Source organism: Schistocerca serialis, chromosome 10, assembly GCF_023864345.2.
Source record: "Schistocerca serialis cubense isolate TAMUIC-IGC-003099 chromosome 10, iqSchSeri2.2, whole genome shotgun sequence".
In the NCBI taxonomy this organism is placed as follows: Eukaryota; Metazoa; Arthropoda; class Insecta; order Orthoptera; family Acrididae; genus Schistocerca; species Schistocerca serialis.
Window position 1 is genome coordinate 233,818,100 of NC_064647.1, and position 16,237 is coordinate 233,834,336.

At 39.3% G+C, this 16,237-nt stretch overlaps 1 protein-coding gene across 1 annotated transcript in view; it reads right to left on the bottom strand.

Annotated features, from left to right (window-relative positions):
- LOC126425200 (REST corepressor 3) overlaps positions 1-16,237 on the bottom strand; it is a 65,793-nt gene that overhangs the window by 29,962 nt on the left and 19,594 nt on the right. Inside the window, exons 4-6 of the mRNA XM_050088156.1 lie at positions 14,859-15,073; positions 13,291-13,464; positions 7,632-7,709 (exon numbers count right to left, since the gene is read on the bottom strand). Of these exons, the coding sequence (XP_049944113.1) occupies positions 7,632-7,709; positions 13,291-13,464; positions 14,859-15,073 (467 nt within the window). The remainder of the gene's footprint in view (positions 1-7,631; positions 7,710-13,290; positions 13,465-14,858; positions 15,074-16,237) is intronic.

Sequence of the window (16,237 nt, forward strand, 5' to 3'; positions counted from 1 at the left end):
TAGGACAATCAGCAAACTGGTACAAATTACAGGAATATTCTGGAGTTAATGCCAACGAATTTTAACTGAAGTTCTGAAGAGGAAAGATGTTGCAGCAAAGTTCTTTCTGCGTGTGCTTTATAATGACCAGAGAGCCAATCATTTGCATGTGTGCTGGGAATTGAAGTAACAGCCAGAACTGATCTGGATTTTGACAGAAAAGCTTCACAGGGTCTGAACTGAGATGATATGGATAAAACACAGAAACAAAGCAACATCACCAAGACCAAAGAAAGCAAAGAGAGATCCCATATTTGTTTATATTTTCCAACATCAAGGAGATCTTCCAACATATATTTATTTCCCTGGGTACCACATTTAACCAACAATATTACCTTGACGTGCTACAGCGATTAAATAAAACGGTGAGAAAAGAACAAGCTGCATTGTGGCAACCAGAACATCCACCAGGGGAATTCCCCTGTACACACAGCATTTACCGACAGGAGGGTTTTGGTCAAAAATCAAATGACAATGGCTTCTCACCCACTTCACTAACTGGATCTGGGCTCATGTGTTTTTTTCCAAGAATGAAAAGTTACCTGAAAGAGAAGTTTTTCCAAGACGTAGCAGCGGAAAGGGGTGAAATCGCTGGAGGCACTAAATGGCCTAACTACAGACGAATTTAAAAACTGTTTCCACCAACGGAGAAAAGAAAAATATTGGGACAAGTGTATTATATCTGATGGACGTTGTTTTGAAGTTGATAAAGTTGTGAAAATGTTCCGTGAAACACACAATTTTTTGAACATTTCTTGTTATGTTTGCTCCCCCCTCCCAATTTGGGCTCATAGATTGCAGTTTGTGAGAGTTGAAAAAGGATTGCTACTAAGATTATTGGGTACCTACTACACTACCCTGAACAATGCACTGTTAGTAATTCCAAGAATGTGTCCACTGAACTGGGAAATCTAGAAAGGGGGAGAACTTTGCTGGTTAAAGAAAGGTAATGAAATGGAAGTATGAAGGGTACCTGGAACTGAGACCAATATGAAACAGCTAATACAAGATCGCATACTACAACTGTAGCAAGATGTATGGGACTCTTCACGCACAGGCAGGAAAATACATGAATTTCTCCCTATCAAAGAGAGACTAAAAATGACATTTCTTCAACTGTCAAGTGGACTGATACATAACCTGTACCAGTCATGGCCCATACACTATATATCTGTATAAAATCAAAAGACAGATTAATAACAGCTGCATCTGTGGCAGTGTGGACACTCCAGAACATACACTGTGGGAATGTCCACTCCATGAAGAGAGCAGGTAATGGTTGTCAGGCACTAAGGCTGCTGGATACCAAAACAGCGCAGAAGAATGAGTCAAACTGCTGCATCTTGGACGATCCTAGAGCCACAGTATCCAGAAGACCAAGGAAGACTTTAGAAGACATTCAATCAGATGACAGCAGTCTGCCATCCTAGTTGGATGAGATTCTCCGAAGATGGAGACTAGGCAACTGAGGCCAGTGACCACTGACTGAAATGATCTTGCACGTTAATTTATACTGCATTGATGCAAGTGATCACAGAGATGTGGAGCCTAACACATTACAGTGAATCATGGAATCACTTGTAACAGTGGAAACACCTCTGTCATTCTGCCATATGCCCAAGGAATCTAGCAGACAATGGCTTGTTGATCACTATATAATGCAGGTGGACCTAGCAGCAGAAATAAACATTAGTTTAAATGCACCCTAATAAAAATGGTTCAAATAGCTTTAACATCTGAGGTCATCAGCCTCCTAGATTTAGAACTACTTAAACCTAACTAACCGAAGGACATCACACACGTCCGTGCCCGAGGCAGGATTCGAACCTGCGACCGTAGCAGCAGCGCAGTTCCAGACTGAAGCGCCTAGAACTGCTCGGCCACAGCAGCTGGCATGCACCGTAATAAATGAAAATAAAGGAATGTGTAGCACTAACAGTAGTACTAGTAGTTGGGTAATTAGCTGAAGGGTTCTTACTGTAGTTTTGTAGTGATAAAAAGTAGATGTATTAACATTTTCGTAGAATTATTATTTTTAAAAATGTTTATAACTACCAGGAATAAATGACTAATACACACTTTTATTACTACCCACAAAAATGTGACAGAATGATCTATGTCAGATCCCTCGATAATAGGCTGTAATTGTGAAGAATAAATAAACAAGAAATAAATGACCAAAGTCAAATGAGTTATAATTAGATGAAAACATCTTACTATTATGTTTTTACTTTTAATCTTAATCATTTTCAGTTGCTTTATGGATAGACTATTCAGTTATACAGTTATCTTTAACAGATGCATATCAATGGAAGGTAAATCTTCTGAAGTGCTTGCCTTTAATAGATGAAAGAGTACCACAGATGGATTTTATTTACTGCAATAGAACCTTTAAATTTATAGGCTGACATTGACAATTCCGGTGAAGTGAGATTTGTTTTGTTTCGTTTCATTTCAAGAAACAGCATATAAAAAGAGTGCCGGGAATTTTATTGCATGAACTGTAAACACTGCAAAAACATATATTGGTGTAGTAACACAGCATATCACTAAAAAAGCCTAACACCCTACAGTGGATTGCCGAGTATCATGTAGATTTAGATGTACAAGCAGACAGGGACTCATTGATTACACATAACATGCTGATCAGAAATTCTACAAATGAATCACTGCTGTAAATGTCTACAAACGAAGCACTGCTGTTAATGGTGCAGACAGCATATCATTTTTTTCTGCAGGGACAGCACTTCACATTCAGAACTGTGCATCAGGTTTAATGTGCAAGACTAGCCTATGGGAGAGGAAGGTATTGCTTTTTTACACACACACACACACACACACACACACACACACACACCAAGGGGGGGGGGGGGGAGGAGATAAATACAGCAGTTGCTATTTCTAGAAGTCACACTGAGGCGGCAGCAGACACAAAAAATATAGTGATTACAAATGATACACGGCTTCTTTATTACAGCTGTTCTTGATACTTAGGTACCCTAAATCTCCAGATAAACTCAAGCATTGGAGCGACAATGAAAGTTCTCCAATTCTTTCAAATAAAATTATGTGTGTTTACATACATGTACTCGATGCAATATCAAAGATGCACTGTACGATAAGGTAAATCTCATGGGTGACTCATTGGAAAGCAGAGCGAGCAAAGGATGGATTTCAGCCTCAGTACTTCATAACACAATTACTACTTTTACAACTTTGTGAAGCACATTAGTTCAACATAATAGGTATCCACAGGTTAAACCAATGCACATGCTTTGTAAATACAGCACACCATCACACCTATTAATTTCATATAACATCAAACTAGGTACAGAGAAAAATTTAGATGTGATGGAACAAGTGGAATAATCTAAACAACTCTGGCTACGAATGATGTCGATAGAAAACATACGTAACATAAAAAGTAACCGAATTCAGGGAGAAAGACACCATTACCAAAAGCACTTAATTGATGTATAGGATGATTCTAAAAGACTTACCTAGTTTCTCAAGACTATATCTTTTATACGAATGAAGATAACAACTTGAGATAGATTTTAACTTCTGCATAAAACTAAAAGTTTACCTTGGTATTAGTTGTAAGTTGACGTTTCATGTGGTTGCCAGTAATGGGTCTAGGTCTAAGCTTACTTGGTCGTTCTTTACCAAATGTGACTCAAGTTGAGATGGCATAAAACACACCAACAAATGACGTTTTGTGTTCTTTCTTCCAGCAAGTGCAATAATGACTACTGTGCAGTATGATTCTTGTTTAGAGTATTTCTTAACAATGTGCTACCTCAGCGAAAGATCAGCAGCAAGGGCTATCAGGATCTTGCATTGCACCATTGCTATCCAAGGTCACCTGATCTCACAGTATGTGATATTTTAGGTGAAAGATTTGTTAAAAACTATGTCTAATTCTTCCCCTTCCAACAACTTAGGTTGAACAGTGATTCTACATAACTACAGCAGTGAGTGCAGTACCTCCTAACATGCTCTTAAAAGTATTGGAATATTTTGACTAGTGTCTGGATTTTTGTCATGCAGCCAGTGGAATGCCCTGTCAGTCAGTAGCGAGCCAGCGGGTGTTGGACCGTCCATTGAGCTACAGACCCCCTTGAAGATGTCTCCCGCAGACAGGGACGTAACGTTGGGAATTGAGACAAAATTCATCAACTGACCACGGCATAACAGCCTGGATAATCATGACATTTCCGGCCGTGAAACTCTACATTTTAGTATCTCCCCATACAGACAGAAAAATTCAGCTGGCACTTTAATTTAGTAATGCGTACAGATACAATTCAACCTTTGTCGTAATATATAATATTATAGATAATTATCAAAGTACATTTTTAATAACATGTGATTACTACTGAGGCTAGTCTGCCTTTTTTCCATCTTTATTTTCCAGAAATTGTGAAAATTAACTGGAAAGATCTTTTTCCCTATTGGGATACAATAAAAGTAGATAAAATTCTCAAAATCCCTATAGAAATAACAATACCATAAACACTGCTGAGCTATCTGGTGGTGGCGTCCTTCACAAATAACTAATTGAGAATGTGTGTGTGTGTGTGTGTGTGTGTGTGTGTGTGTGTGTGTGTGAATTTTTAATGGAGCAAACTGCTGAGGTCACTGGTCCCTCCAGAATATATGTAGACACGCCAATGGTCTAATTATACTGTGTACTGTTATTCCATTATTCATGTTGCATCCACAACTTTTCCTTACAATATTTACACTGAGGTGACAATAGTCAGATAGCAGTATGCACATATACAGACGGCAGTAGTATCGTAGACACAAGGTATAAAATGGCAGTGCATCGGCAGAGCTGACATTTGTGCTCAGGTCATTCGTGTAAAGTTTCGAAGGTGATTATGGCCGCATGACGAGAATTAACAGACTTTGAATGCAGAATGGTTGTTGGAGCTAGCATGTGGAACATTCCATTTTAGAAATTAAATATTCCGCAGCATACCAATAATGACTTTTTTACCCCCTCTCAGTTGAGCTATATACCAACCGTAGTTTAACAGCAGTTTTTTAATATTCATATAATTAAAGCACGCCTAGATATGAAGTATTTTATATTTGTGACTTTTAAAAATCAATAAAATTAAATTTCAGTGCTTGGTTAAAAACGCTGAATTTCCTAGATGTCCCTTGTTTTTTCTGGGTCTAATGTAATTCCCTGAGAATTCCAGGTTTTCCAGAAGAACTGACACCCTGCGGGTCCATACAAAACAGCAGTAACAGGAGATACTGAACATATACAAGGGTGAACAGGAAGTCTTTTCTCCTATTTTTTATTAGGCAGGTCTTTTGCCCTATTTTTTATTAGCCAAAATAAGGTACATACAAGTAATTACAAATATACATACTATTCTATGTACCTTACACTATTTTTCCACAGTCTCCACAGCGGTTCGGACCTTTGACCCTTCACAGCACTAAATTTGGGATGCCCCTGTGGTAAAATTCATCCGATTGACTGTGGAACTACTGTCTGGTTGCTGTCTTGGCTTCACCACTGCATGTGAATCACCATCTTGCCAACAACATCTTCAATGGACTGAAAACACGAGTCTCAACCAAGTGAAAGGTCTGGACTGTATGGTGGATGATCCAGACAATTCTGATTACCACATGTGGCCTCTTATTGTCATGAAGAGTAGCCAAGTTGTCAATATCAAGAATCTCTCGGTGCTTCTTCCCATTGGCAGCCACTGTGTGGAACAGTAACTGTCGGCATCAGTTGTTGCACCTAGTCGCATGAAATCCAGCAGGTGCAGTCCACTGCAATCCTAGGAGACCGTTAACATCACTTTTCCAACAGACGGCACTGAATTTATTTATTTATTTTTGTCGCAAGTAACCCGTTTGTATGTGCACCGTGCTCTGCTGGTTCCATTCCAGCATGACACGCAGTTTCCACGTTTCCCCATCAGTCACAATGGGGTCCAGGAAACTGTCAACCTGCTCATTATAACATTGCAGATGTTTCAGTGAAACAATCATTTTCTTGCCTTTCATCGTATCATCCAACTGCTTCGGCACCCACAGACATGAAACCTTCCTGTACCCCAATGACCTCTGAATGATGATGTAAACGCACACACACATGAAATGCTAAGCTCCCAAGAAATATCCTCAAGGTGCAAATGTCTATTCGCTTTGACCACCGCATCCACGTAGGAAATGTCAGTCAGTGGCAAACACGGTCTCCTTAAATGCTCATTGTTGCATAAGTCTTCACAGCCTTTTGCGAACTCACACCGCCTCCACCTCACACTTTTCGAAGCCACACACAGTTCCCCATAAGTGGACTGTATTCCCCTGTATATTTTCATTGGTGTAAACATGTAAAACACAACCGCCATCTTCAACAACTGACAGTAGTGCCATGCTGCGGAGAGCTACCACAAGATAAGGCCAGGTCGGTCCGAGAAACGATCACCACTGAGAATAAATTGTTGACTTCACACTTACAGTGGTGATTTGATGAAAAAAATGGGGCAAAGTCTTTCTGATCTGCCCTTCTACAAAGAAGGGAAGCACAAATTTGTCTGACTGGTGAGACAGCATCAATCCTGAAGTGGCAGAGGCTTTAAGATAAGACACTAAGTGAACTTAGAAAGCCTACTTAGAGAAAGTTTTAAAAGCGAGTATCGAGTGAGGAACATGGACTACATGACAACCCATATGTACTGCTCACACGGAGACTGCGAAGAAAAGCTAAGACTCACTACAGTGCATTTTCAGCAGGCTTTTTTCCTGTGCTCCATATGCAAATGTAAAGGAAGAAACTAATATGTGGTACAGTGGAAAGTACCTACTGTCATGCACTTCAAAATGGTGTGCAGAGAAGCAATAGTGTTGTACTTCACTCTCCTAAAAGCACCCTTCTGATTATTCACCACGAGGAAATTCAAGTAATGGATTAGTGCACACCTGTAAGCTCTTGCAAAAGATGACACCATCAAGAGTTTGAGAATGCGTCCATGCTGTGTGTACAGTTCTTGTGCAGAGGTTTCTGTTGTCTTCTGTATATCTGTACAATTTAGCATTACTGATACACGTACTTTTTGTGGCAGCACACACTTCAAGTTCATGAAACTCCCCTGAGATGCTCTCTTCCTCTGATCTCTTACCAAATAACAATTGGCATAAACTCTCATTGGCCTCCAGCTAATGTAGCACAATTTTTGTTAAAAATTCGAGTTGCAGGTGGGACTGAAACCAACATCTTAACAGTTAAAGAACAACTTTGCACCACTCAAAATTATTTACTGGATAATATTATGTTCAATTTTTTTCAAAAATAGAAGTTAACCATTCTGCTTTATTACAATTCATTGGAAGTGGCAAGCACACACAAACCTCATGGATTCAATGACATACTGGCCTACACCGGTGGAATGCCAATCCACACATTCCCACTTCCTATGTGCTCTACAACTGAGGCCGAAGCCGACAAGTACAGGCACTTACACAAGCGTGCTTAAATATCTTTCAAATCTCTGACTGCATGCATGAAGAGTTTCTGGGCATTAATTTCCTGCACTGTTTGCAGAGGTACTCACCTGAGTGCCATCCTCTGCGTTCTGAGCGCGTGGGGGCGATCCACTCTTTCGACGGATCCCCCGGTGGATTGTCCATTTCTGCAAAATCACAAGGTAAGGCCAACTGCCTCAAAGAACAAGGGAACGACAGTATGGAATACTTGTTCAACTGCCTAGCCATGATAGTGATAAATGAAGTACAAGAAACACACAATCAATTATAAATGTAGAACCTACACTGCAATACACCTGTACTTACCCGCGGAACAAATTTATGCTCATAACACCTCAGCACACCTATGTAGGATCAACTTCCACTAACATTTTGTCTATTTCTTAATTTTGTGATCTATATTTAGTTTGCTCAGTATTGCAATTCTTATCCCAACCATCCAAATTCTCACATGTCTTAAATATCTATTTATCATTTTCTGTGACTTCTTCACTTCTCTATAACACATCCTATATCTTTCTTTCAATAACTTTGCCACAGAGTATAAACACTCCAAGTTTGCTCCCTCTGCAGACCCTTCTAGCTCGTGAGTTGATAGAAATCACTAGCAGTCAAGTAAAAAGTACTAAACCTCAATTATGAAACTGAAAAAAAAATTGTATGACACACTTCAGAAAAAGAATCTCACCCCCACTTTGACTGTTCTCCAATTTCACTTTCGACTGTTTCCATTCTGGGATTTTTCACACCAATCCAGTGCTTCATGTGGGTTTTCTGCCCACTCCAGGCACACTTAATACTGCTAATCTGGGAGTATAGTGCCAGTAGCCGTGCAAATGTGTGAAAAATAAAAAACTGAATTACAAACCCATAACTGAACATCAAAGAACTTACTTTCAAACCTCCAGCAGTTTTGCAAGATTGGTCAAAGTTCTACGTATAAGACAGTAAACTTCTGCACAGTGAGTACAGAAAATGCAGTTTCATTGACAGCAAGTCTTCTAAGACAATTGGTATTATCCACCAATTTTTCTTATCTGTTGGAAATATTTCTATGATGGATATATGAGAGAGACAGAGACAGAGACAGAGAGAGAGAGAGAGAGAGAGAGAGAGAGAGAGAGAGAGAGACAGAGAGAGAGAGAGAGAGCGCTATATACACTGAAGTGCCAAAGAAACTGGTATAGGCATGCGTATTCAGAATACAGAGATATGTAAAGAAGCAGAATATGGCGCTACGGTCGGCAATGCCTACATAAGACGACAAGAGTCTAGTGCAGTCGTTAGATCAGTTACTGCCGCTACACTACCAGGTTACAAGATTAAAGTGGGTTTCAACGTGGTGTTACAGTCGGCACACGAGCAATGAGAGACAGCCCCTCTGAGGTAGCGATGAAGGGGGGATTTTCCCAACGACCATTTCATGAGTGTACCATAAATACCATGAATCCGGTAAAACGTCAAATCTCTGACATTGCTGCGCCCAGAAAAAGATCCTACAAGAACAGGACCAACAAGAACTGAACAGAATTGTTCAACGTGACAGAAGTGCAACCCTTCTGCAAATTGCTGCAGATTTCAATGCCAGGACATCAACAAGTGTAAGCATGCAAACCATTCAATGAAACAACATCAATATGGGCCTTTGGATCCAAAGCCCCAGTCGCGTACCCTTGACGACTGCACGACACAAAGCTTTATACCTCACCTGGGCCCGTCAATGCCGACATTGTACTGTTGATGGCTGGAAACATGTTGCCTGGTCGGACGAGTATAGTTTCAAATTGTGTCAGAGATGGACGTGTATGAATATGGAGACAACCTTATGAATCCATGGACCCTGCATATAAGCTGTTGGAGGCTCTGTAATGGTGTGGGGCGTGTGCAGTTGGAGTGATATGAGACCTCTGATACTCCTAGATACGACTCTGACAGTTGACATGCATGTAAGCATCCTGTCTGATCACCTGCAGCCATTCATGTCCATTGTGCATTCCAACAGACTTGGGCAATCCCAGCAGGACAATGTGACACCCCACATGTCCAGAATTGCTACAGAGTGGCTCCAGGAAAACTCTCTGAGTTTTAGCACTTCTGCTCGCCACCAAACTCCCCAGATATGAACATTATCACGTAAATCTGGGATTCCCTGCAATTTGCTATTCAGAAGAGATCTCCACGCCATTGCTTGTACTCTTACAGATTTATGGCCCAGCCCTGCAGTATTCATCGTATCAGTTCCCTCCAGCACTACTTCAGACATTAGTCGACTCCATGCCATGTCGTGTTGCGGCACTTCTGCATGCTCGTGGGGGGGCCCTACAAGATTTTAGGCAGGTGCACCTGTTTCTTTGGCTCTTCAGTGTAAATAACCTGCAAAGTTGTTGATGCAAGCGGAACAGGTCATCACATGTAAAATAACATAACTAACCAAATTATAACATTAACAATTTAATGAGGAAGGGCACTTAAAGTTACATTTTGATCAATGGAAATTGCTAGGGAGGATTATGTACATATGAGGAAGAGTGACAACCACAAATACTATACAAGGTAAATAGTATAATACACCAACGGCATTGAGATTAAGATTCAACCAAATATGCACAGTTTTAACAGTACCCCTCCATACATTATTAAACACACAAGCTTGGCGGAAAGATGATAAAGCAAAGCAGTGTTGTGAGACATTTGAACAAAGGAGAAGTCATGACATTCAACACACATGGGTAATCTATTAGGTTTAATAACAAATAAGTTTTCATATAATAAATATTCTACTGTCAACATACATGATAAAATCCATAAAAAGAGCATCATAAACAAATTATAGTTTAGGATCTCTGGCCAACAGAAACATGCTGTAGATCCTTAACCACCCATCAATCCTCCCACCCCCTCACCACACCTAACAGAATGACTGAATATGAGTCCATTTCATCAAACAGCTACAACACTTTCAACAAAAGCTTGTTATGTTATGATACTACACAGAGACATCTAACAAACGTTATAAATACACCTTTTATAATACTAAGAGAAGTTCTAGAGAATGTAGATGAGGAGTTTTGGTGGCCAAACCTCCATCTCTTGCACGAGATACTGGTGACCACAGGATAAGAGTCTCAATCAGTTACAGTGTGGTGGCAGCAGCTGGTTGTAAGTAGCCAATCAGACAGTAGTGGGCAGACAAAGTGATTAACAGCATTGGGTGAAAGCAAATCCTTTACAAATTTGCTTCCGCCCCGTACTCTAATCACAGACTTCCATTTGCAAGAAAAAAGGGCGGGGCATTCCATAAACCATCACAAAAAATAAATTTGCTGCACACGATACACTGCCAAAATGAAACTGCAAAGACGTGTTAGATATATATATATAACTCCCTTCGACCACTGAGTGTATTCTGAATACCTACTTCAACTGTTCAGCAAATGTAGCTGAGCTGAGTTAGTCATAATAACACATTCATTGGCTTTATCAGCTTACAACCAATCTGAATCTATCAACCTAACCTGAATTTGAACCTTTGGTTGTGCTACAAATGCGTTTGTGTGTGTGTGTGTGTGTGTGTGTGTGTGAGAGAGTGAGAGAGAGAGAGAGAGTAGACAAGAAAAAAATCATATTTTTCCTAGATTTTCTGGTAAAAATACAGTTTTCCCTGGTGAACACACACTTCACCCATGTTAAGAAACAATGAATTTGCCCTCAGAGCTGAAAAATTTATCAATCCTTTGAATGGTAATGGTTCTAAAACCAGAGTAGAACTTTCAGCACTTTAGGAAATGAAACACAGCAAAAACTAATACAGTTTGGAAATATCTCTGATGCATATTTTCATGTAATAAAAGTATATATACAAATTCCACCAAATACAGAATCTTATTTTCCGAAGCGCTGAAATCGAGATTGCGATGTGCTTTTGTCAGCCAATCAAAGTTTGCATGATGTGATCAAGCCAGCCAATGACAGCAGATATTCAGAGAATAGGGCACTTGATCTAGTCAGTCAAGAGCAGCATCGCTGTTAAGTAGCACAAACATACCGTTAGGAAAAGTTAATGGTTTAAATTAATATACATATGGCATAACTACACGAAAAGCTTTCACACATAATATTGCACTTTTAGTGTATGTTACCCCTTATGATATATCAAACACAATCGTGTCAGTAAAATTTAAATAATGGTATAAATGGCTAGTCTTTCTGCGATTTAGGAAATTCATTGCACATTCTCATACGTAACATAATTCACCTTGTGTAAAATGCAATTTACTTTGAAAGTAATGCTTCTCAAAACCCATTCACAATATTTTCCTGTATCCTGTTACAAATGTAAACAGCTGTGATTTCACACCCATCAAAAGCAGTTTGCTGTTACAAAGTACTGCAAAGTCTTCGTCATTAAGTCTGTCACATTTTGCTGCTCGGCAGATGCTTGTGTGTGCATTGTGTTTTGCTGTAGTAAATGGCACATTTTCTTTGCAACTAAAGCTTTATTTTGGTGTAATTCACTCATTTATGTTTCATGGCTGCAGTATTATTCTGCAGTAGCAGGCTGATGCAAAATCATTTTTAGATTATCAGTTCCTACCAGAAAAAATTGCAAAAATTTAACTAAACCACAGATGAAAAAGATTCCCGATTTTTCAATGATTTTCTAGGGTGTATACATCCTGTAGCCAGCGAGATGCCTGTACCTAGTTTAACCGGCATGTGAATTTTTTTTAATTTTCATGTGGAACAGGAAAATTATTCTATTGTGACCTTCTTGACTTTTGTTTCATGCTGGAGTGTAATTGCAAATGTAATAAATAACTGCCACCACAGAAGAGCGACTCATAAAAAGAAAAGTTTCAATTTAAGCACTTTTCTTACTTCCCACCAGTTGCACAGAACTAATGAACTGCCAGACATGCCTCAGAGGAAAATCATTCTGATACACATTGCCATTGTGCTAGACTGTAGCCAGTGATCACTTAAAAGAGCATATTTCTAGAAACACAGCAAATTAATTTTTAGGTATGCAAACAAGAAAGAGCATAATCACTATTTTATAAACCAAGAACAAGCTGCCACATTTAAAAGTTTAGCTTTGGAATCATATGGATTTCTGTAAAAATAGCAGCAAGAAAGAAGACACTTGGGACCAAGATTTAGCCACTCAGAACTGTACTTTAAAATAGATGTGGGGCAAGGTAGAAAGCTAGAGGAAGAAACAAATATGATTTTTAAAACTGAATAGCTTGTTAGAAGCTCAAATGGCTCTTGCCACATATATAAGTCCCCCCCCCCCCCCTCCCCAAAAACTATGCAATATCTAGGGATTACACAAAGATTTTAGTTCAGCAGAGGCATTTGAATATGCACCAGACTCAAACAGGCCCATGTGCAAGAAAACAATTTGTGAGAGCAGTCACTAGAATACCTGTTACTAAACTTAATCCGCAAACTGTGAATGTAGAGCTCAGACAGCACTTGCACCAAGTGGTTAGAAAATGTTTGATGTTACATAACACATTTCTCTATTTTCCCAGGGAGAATGTTCCATTTAGTGCAGCAGTAGTACGAGGTATGGCAGGGAAATCCCTTTGCCAGCTGTTGCTCTCTGACATACTGAAAACAACAAGCTGTTAGATGGACATACAATCACCAGTGCACAAGCCAGTGTCGTTTGCGACAGGGGAAGTGCTGGTATATTTTCTACCACTGCTCCACAGAACGTACCTTATCGTCAGAGTCTGAGTCCGTGTTGGAGCCCAACTCTGAGCCCCCCTCACTGCCCTCCTCTCGGTGTGCTGCCAGCTTGCGAGCCTGCCGATCCATGAGGCTGGTACGACTGCGAGTCTTCTTCCAGGAATAGTAGTAGCGGACGAGGCTCGCAATTGTCTTGTCGGGCAACTGTAAGGAAAAGAATTACTTTGGAACATTGGCAGTATAAAGAAATACAATTCATCAGATCTGGTGCCAAAAATATTGTGCAGGACATGAAGAAGATAAAATGCTGTTACTGACTTGACACTTTGGCGACACAAACACTTGCTGCAGTTATGGCAAGAGGTCGTGTAAAACATTTACTAATAAAGAACTGTATGTTATGCTGTAGTGATTATTTTGCTCATCTACAGTACACAAACTGCATTACCTCTCTTCACATCTGTACTCAAGCCCTGGAAACCTGTGTGAGATCAGAAGTACAAAATTTCAAGGAGCAACAAAGTTCTGAAAGAATAAAATAAATCTGCTGTAATAATCTTCCTTTAATCAGGATTAATCTTCACAGAATTAAAATTCATTCTGCACCAACAATAAATGGAAACCTTACTGCCTATGTGAAGTTTGGAAATTTGATCTGCATTTAGACAGATGAAAAAAAAAGTCCTATTACTGACTAGGGTTTCGAGTTGTTGCACTGTATGTGTAAACTTACTGCCAACTTGGCATTTATTTTACCCATAATTTACCAACTGATAGCATTTGTTTTTTGTTCTATAGACAAATGACACACAATTTTGTCATTTTAATCTGGGGACAAGAGAGAAAAAAACATGTTGCCATGCAGTACCTGCAGGCACTTGTTTAAAAAATTCTGTTGGATGTTGGCGAAGCTGTTTCCACCCATTTCAGTTTAGTCAATATTTCTGATGTTGTTGACGAAAATAGTGTGCCACAGTAGAGATGACCACGTTAATGAGTTGCAATATGACTACATTTGAGCTTAACTATAATGCTGGATTTAGGAGCACATCCTGAGGTGATGATTGCAGTGAACACAATGATCCTTATATCAAGAAACTTAGCAGCTGAGAAGTTCTTTGATGCTTGTAATTGTCTCTAGTAAGTAACAAAACAAATAACGAATGTTTTGAACCTTGGAATCTGAATGGGAGAAAAATAAAAGATGACTCTGTAATTTATTTTAGAAAACTACGGAGCCATTCTAGCCCACTAACGTTATATCTGAAAAACTGAGACTGAATAGAAAGGTATGCCAATACAACAAATAAGAAGAAGATAATTCTTTTATTTGTAAAGTGTAAGAAAAAAAAGGAAGCCAGTTTTGAACTCAAAATTTTGAGATATTAAGAATAGTTAAATGAATGTTTAAAAGTACTGTCCCTTAGCAGTATATATTGCCAAATTTTAATAGACAATTCTTGCTCCTAAGTCAAATAAATATTGCCTTCATGAAACACAACAGCAAAAAGTTTTATCACAGCTGCTGGAGCACTTAGCCATGAACAGCACCTTTAAATGCCTTGAAATGTGAAATGATGGCTAGTACAAATACTCACCATCTGCCGGATGCGGTGGAAACTCTTTCCGTGAAACTGAAAGGCCTGCTCAAAGAGCACTTTGTCCTCCACTGTCCACTCATCTGGAAACGGTGTGAAATTTGCCAGGTCAAGGATGGCTCGTTCAAGGTCATGCTTGTGCCAAAACAGCATTCCCAGAGCTTGTTCTCCATTGTAGCCATACTTCTCCTTAGCGAGGGAAATATACTCATCCACTGTAAAAGAATAAAATATTTTCCTGATGATCTCAGAGATGAAATTACATGCAGGGCAAAATATCTCTCTCTCTCTCTCTGTGTGTGTGTATCACAACAAAAGCCATTACTATTTATCTCCCTGTCATGAAAGATTGTATTACCCTGCAGGGCGAAGTAGTTACCCAGCCATTGCAGGGACTAATTTGACCACATGACGAGACACATTCATGTTCCAATTAGAAGTAGCAGGACACAGTGAAATAAGAAAAAATAAGTTCCTGGAACATCAGGCGGTCTTCACCAAAAGAATGAAACTTCTTAGTTTGAATTTGACTTTAACAATCCTGGTACACGGCCAAAGAGTTTTCCTTACATTGAGACATTATTTTATAAATATGAAAGGAGAAAATGGACATAATTCCGACATCAGTAAAAGCTACAGAGAAGGCCACAATTCAAATAAACACTGGTTTCAAAAGATGTTACAATACCCTGCAGGTTATTTTCTCACTTAGGTCAGATTCTGAATCAAAATCGTTCTTAACTAAAGAGGAAGGGATGGTTAACTGGAAAAAGCTTAAGTGAAAAATTGCCTGTCCATGAAAATTCTCCAAACCATACACTTTGTTTTTACTCATGGAAGAATCTAGAGTCTTCTCTCAGAAATGAGGGCATTCATACAGAGTTATAGGACCAGAATAAAAAAATAAAAAAGAAAGGCGGGGGGAATCTCGTTTGAGAGCACTGCTGTACTTTGTTGTTGATGCTATTCTTTTCCTAGCAAAGCAAGGAGTCCATTTTGAGGAACAAAAGAAGTTGTTGATTTTGGTGGTCCAGAGTGACAAAATTTCTAAATATTAATAACCTTATATCACACTATAGTGCCCCCCCCCCCCCCCCCCATACTGAACACCACAAGGGCACATTAGGTATTTTTCAAAAATTTTACAATTGCCAATAAAATAAAGCAGGATAAAATTAATTAAAGATATTTTACATGCTAAATACTTTTCCTCAATGTTTGACTGCACTCCAGATACCAGTCGCAAGGAGCAGATCATTGAAGTAGTTCGCTATGTCAACTTAAATGACACAAAAGATGTGGAAAGTTTAACTGACTTTTCATAGTTAGAGCCAAAACAGGAGAATGTCTTAGTCAAAAGAAGAACAAGATGGGATGAG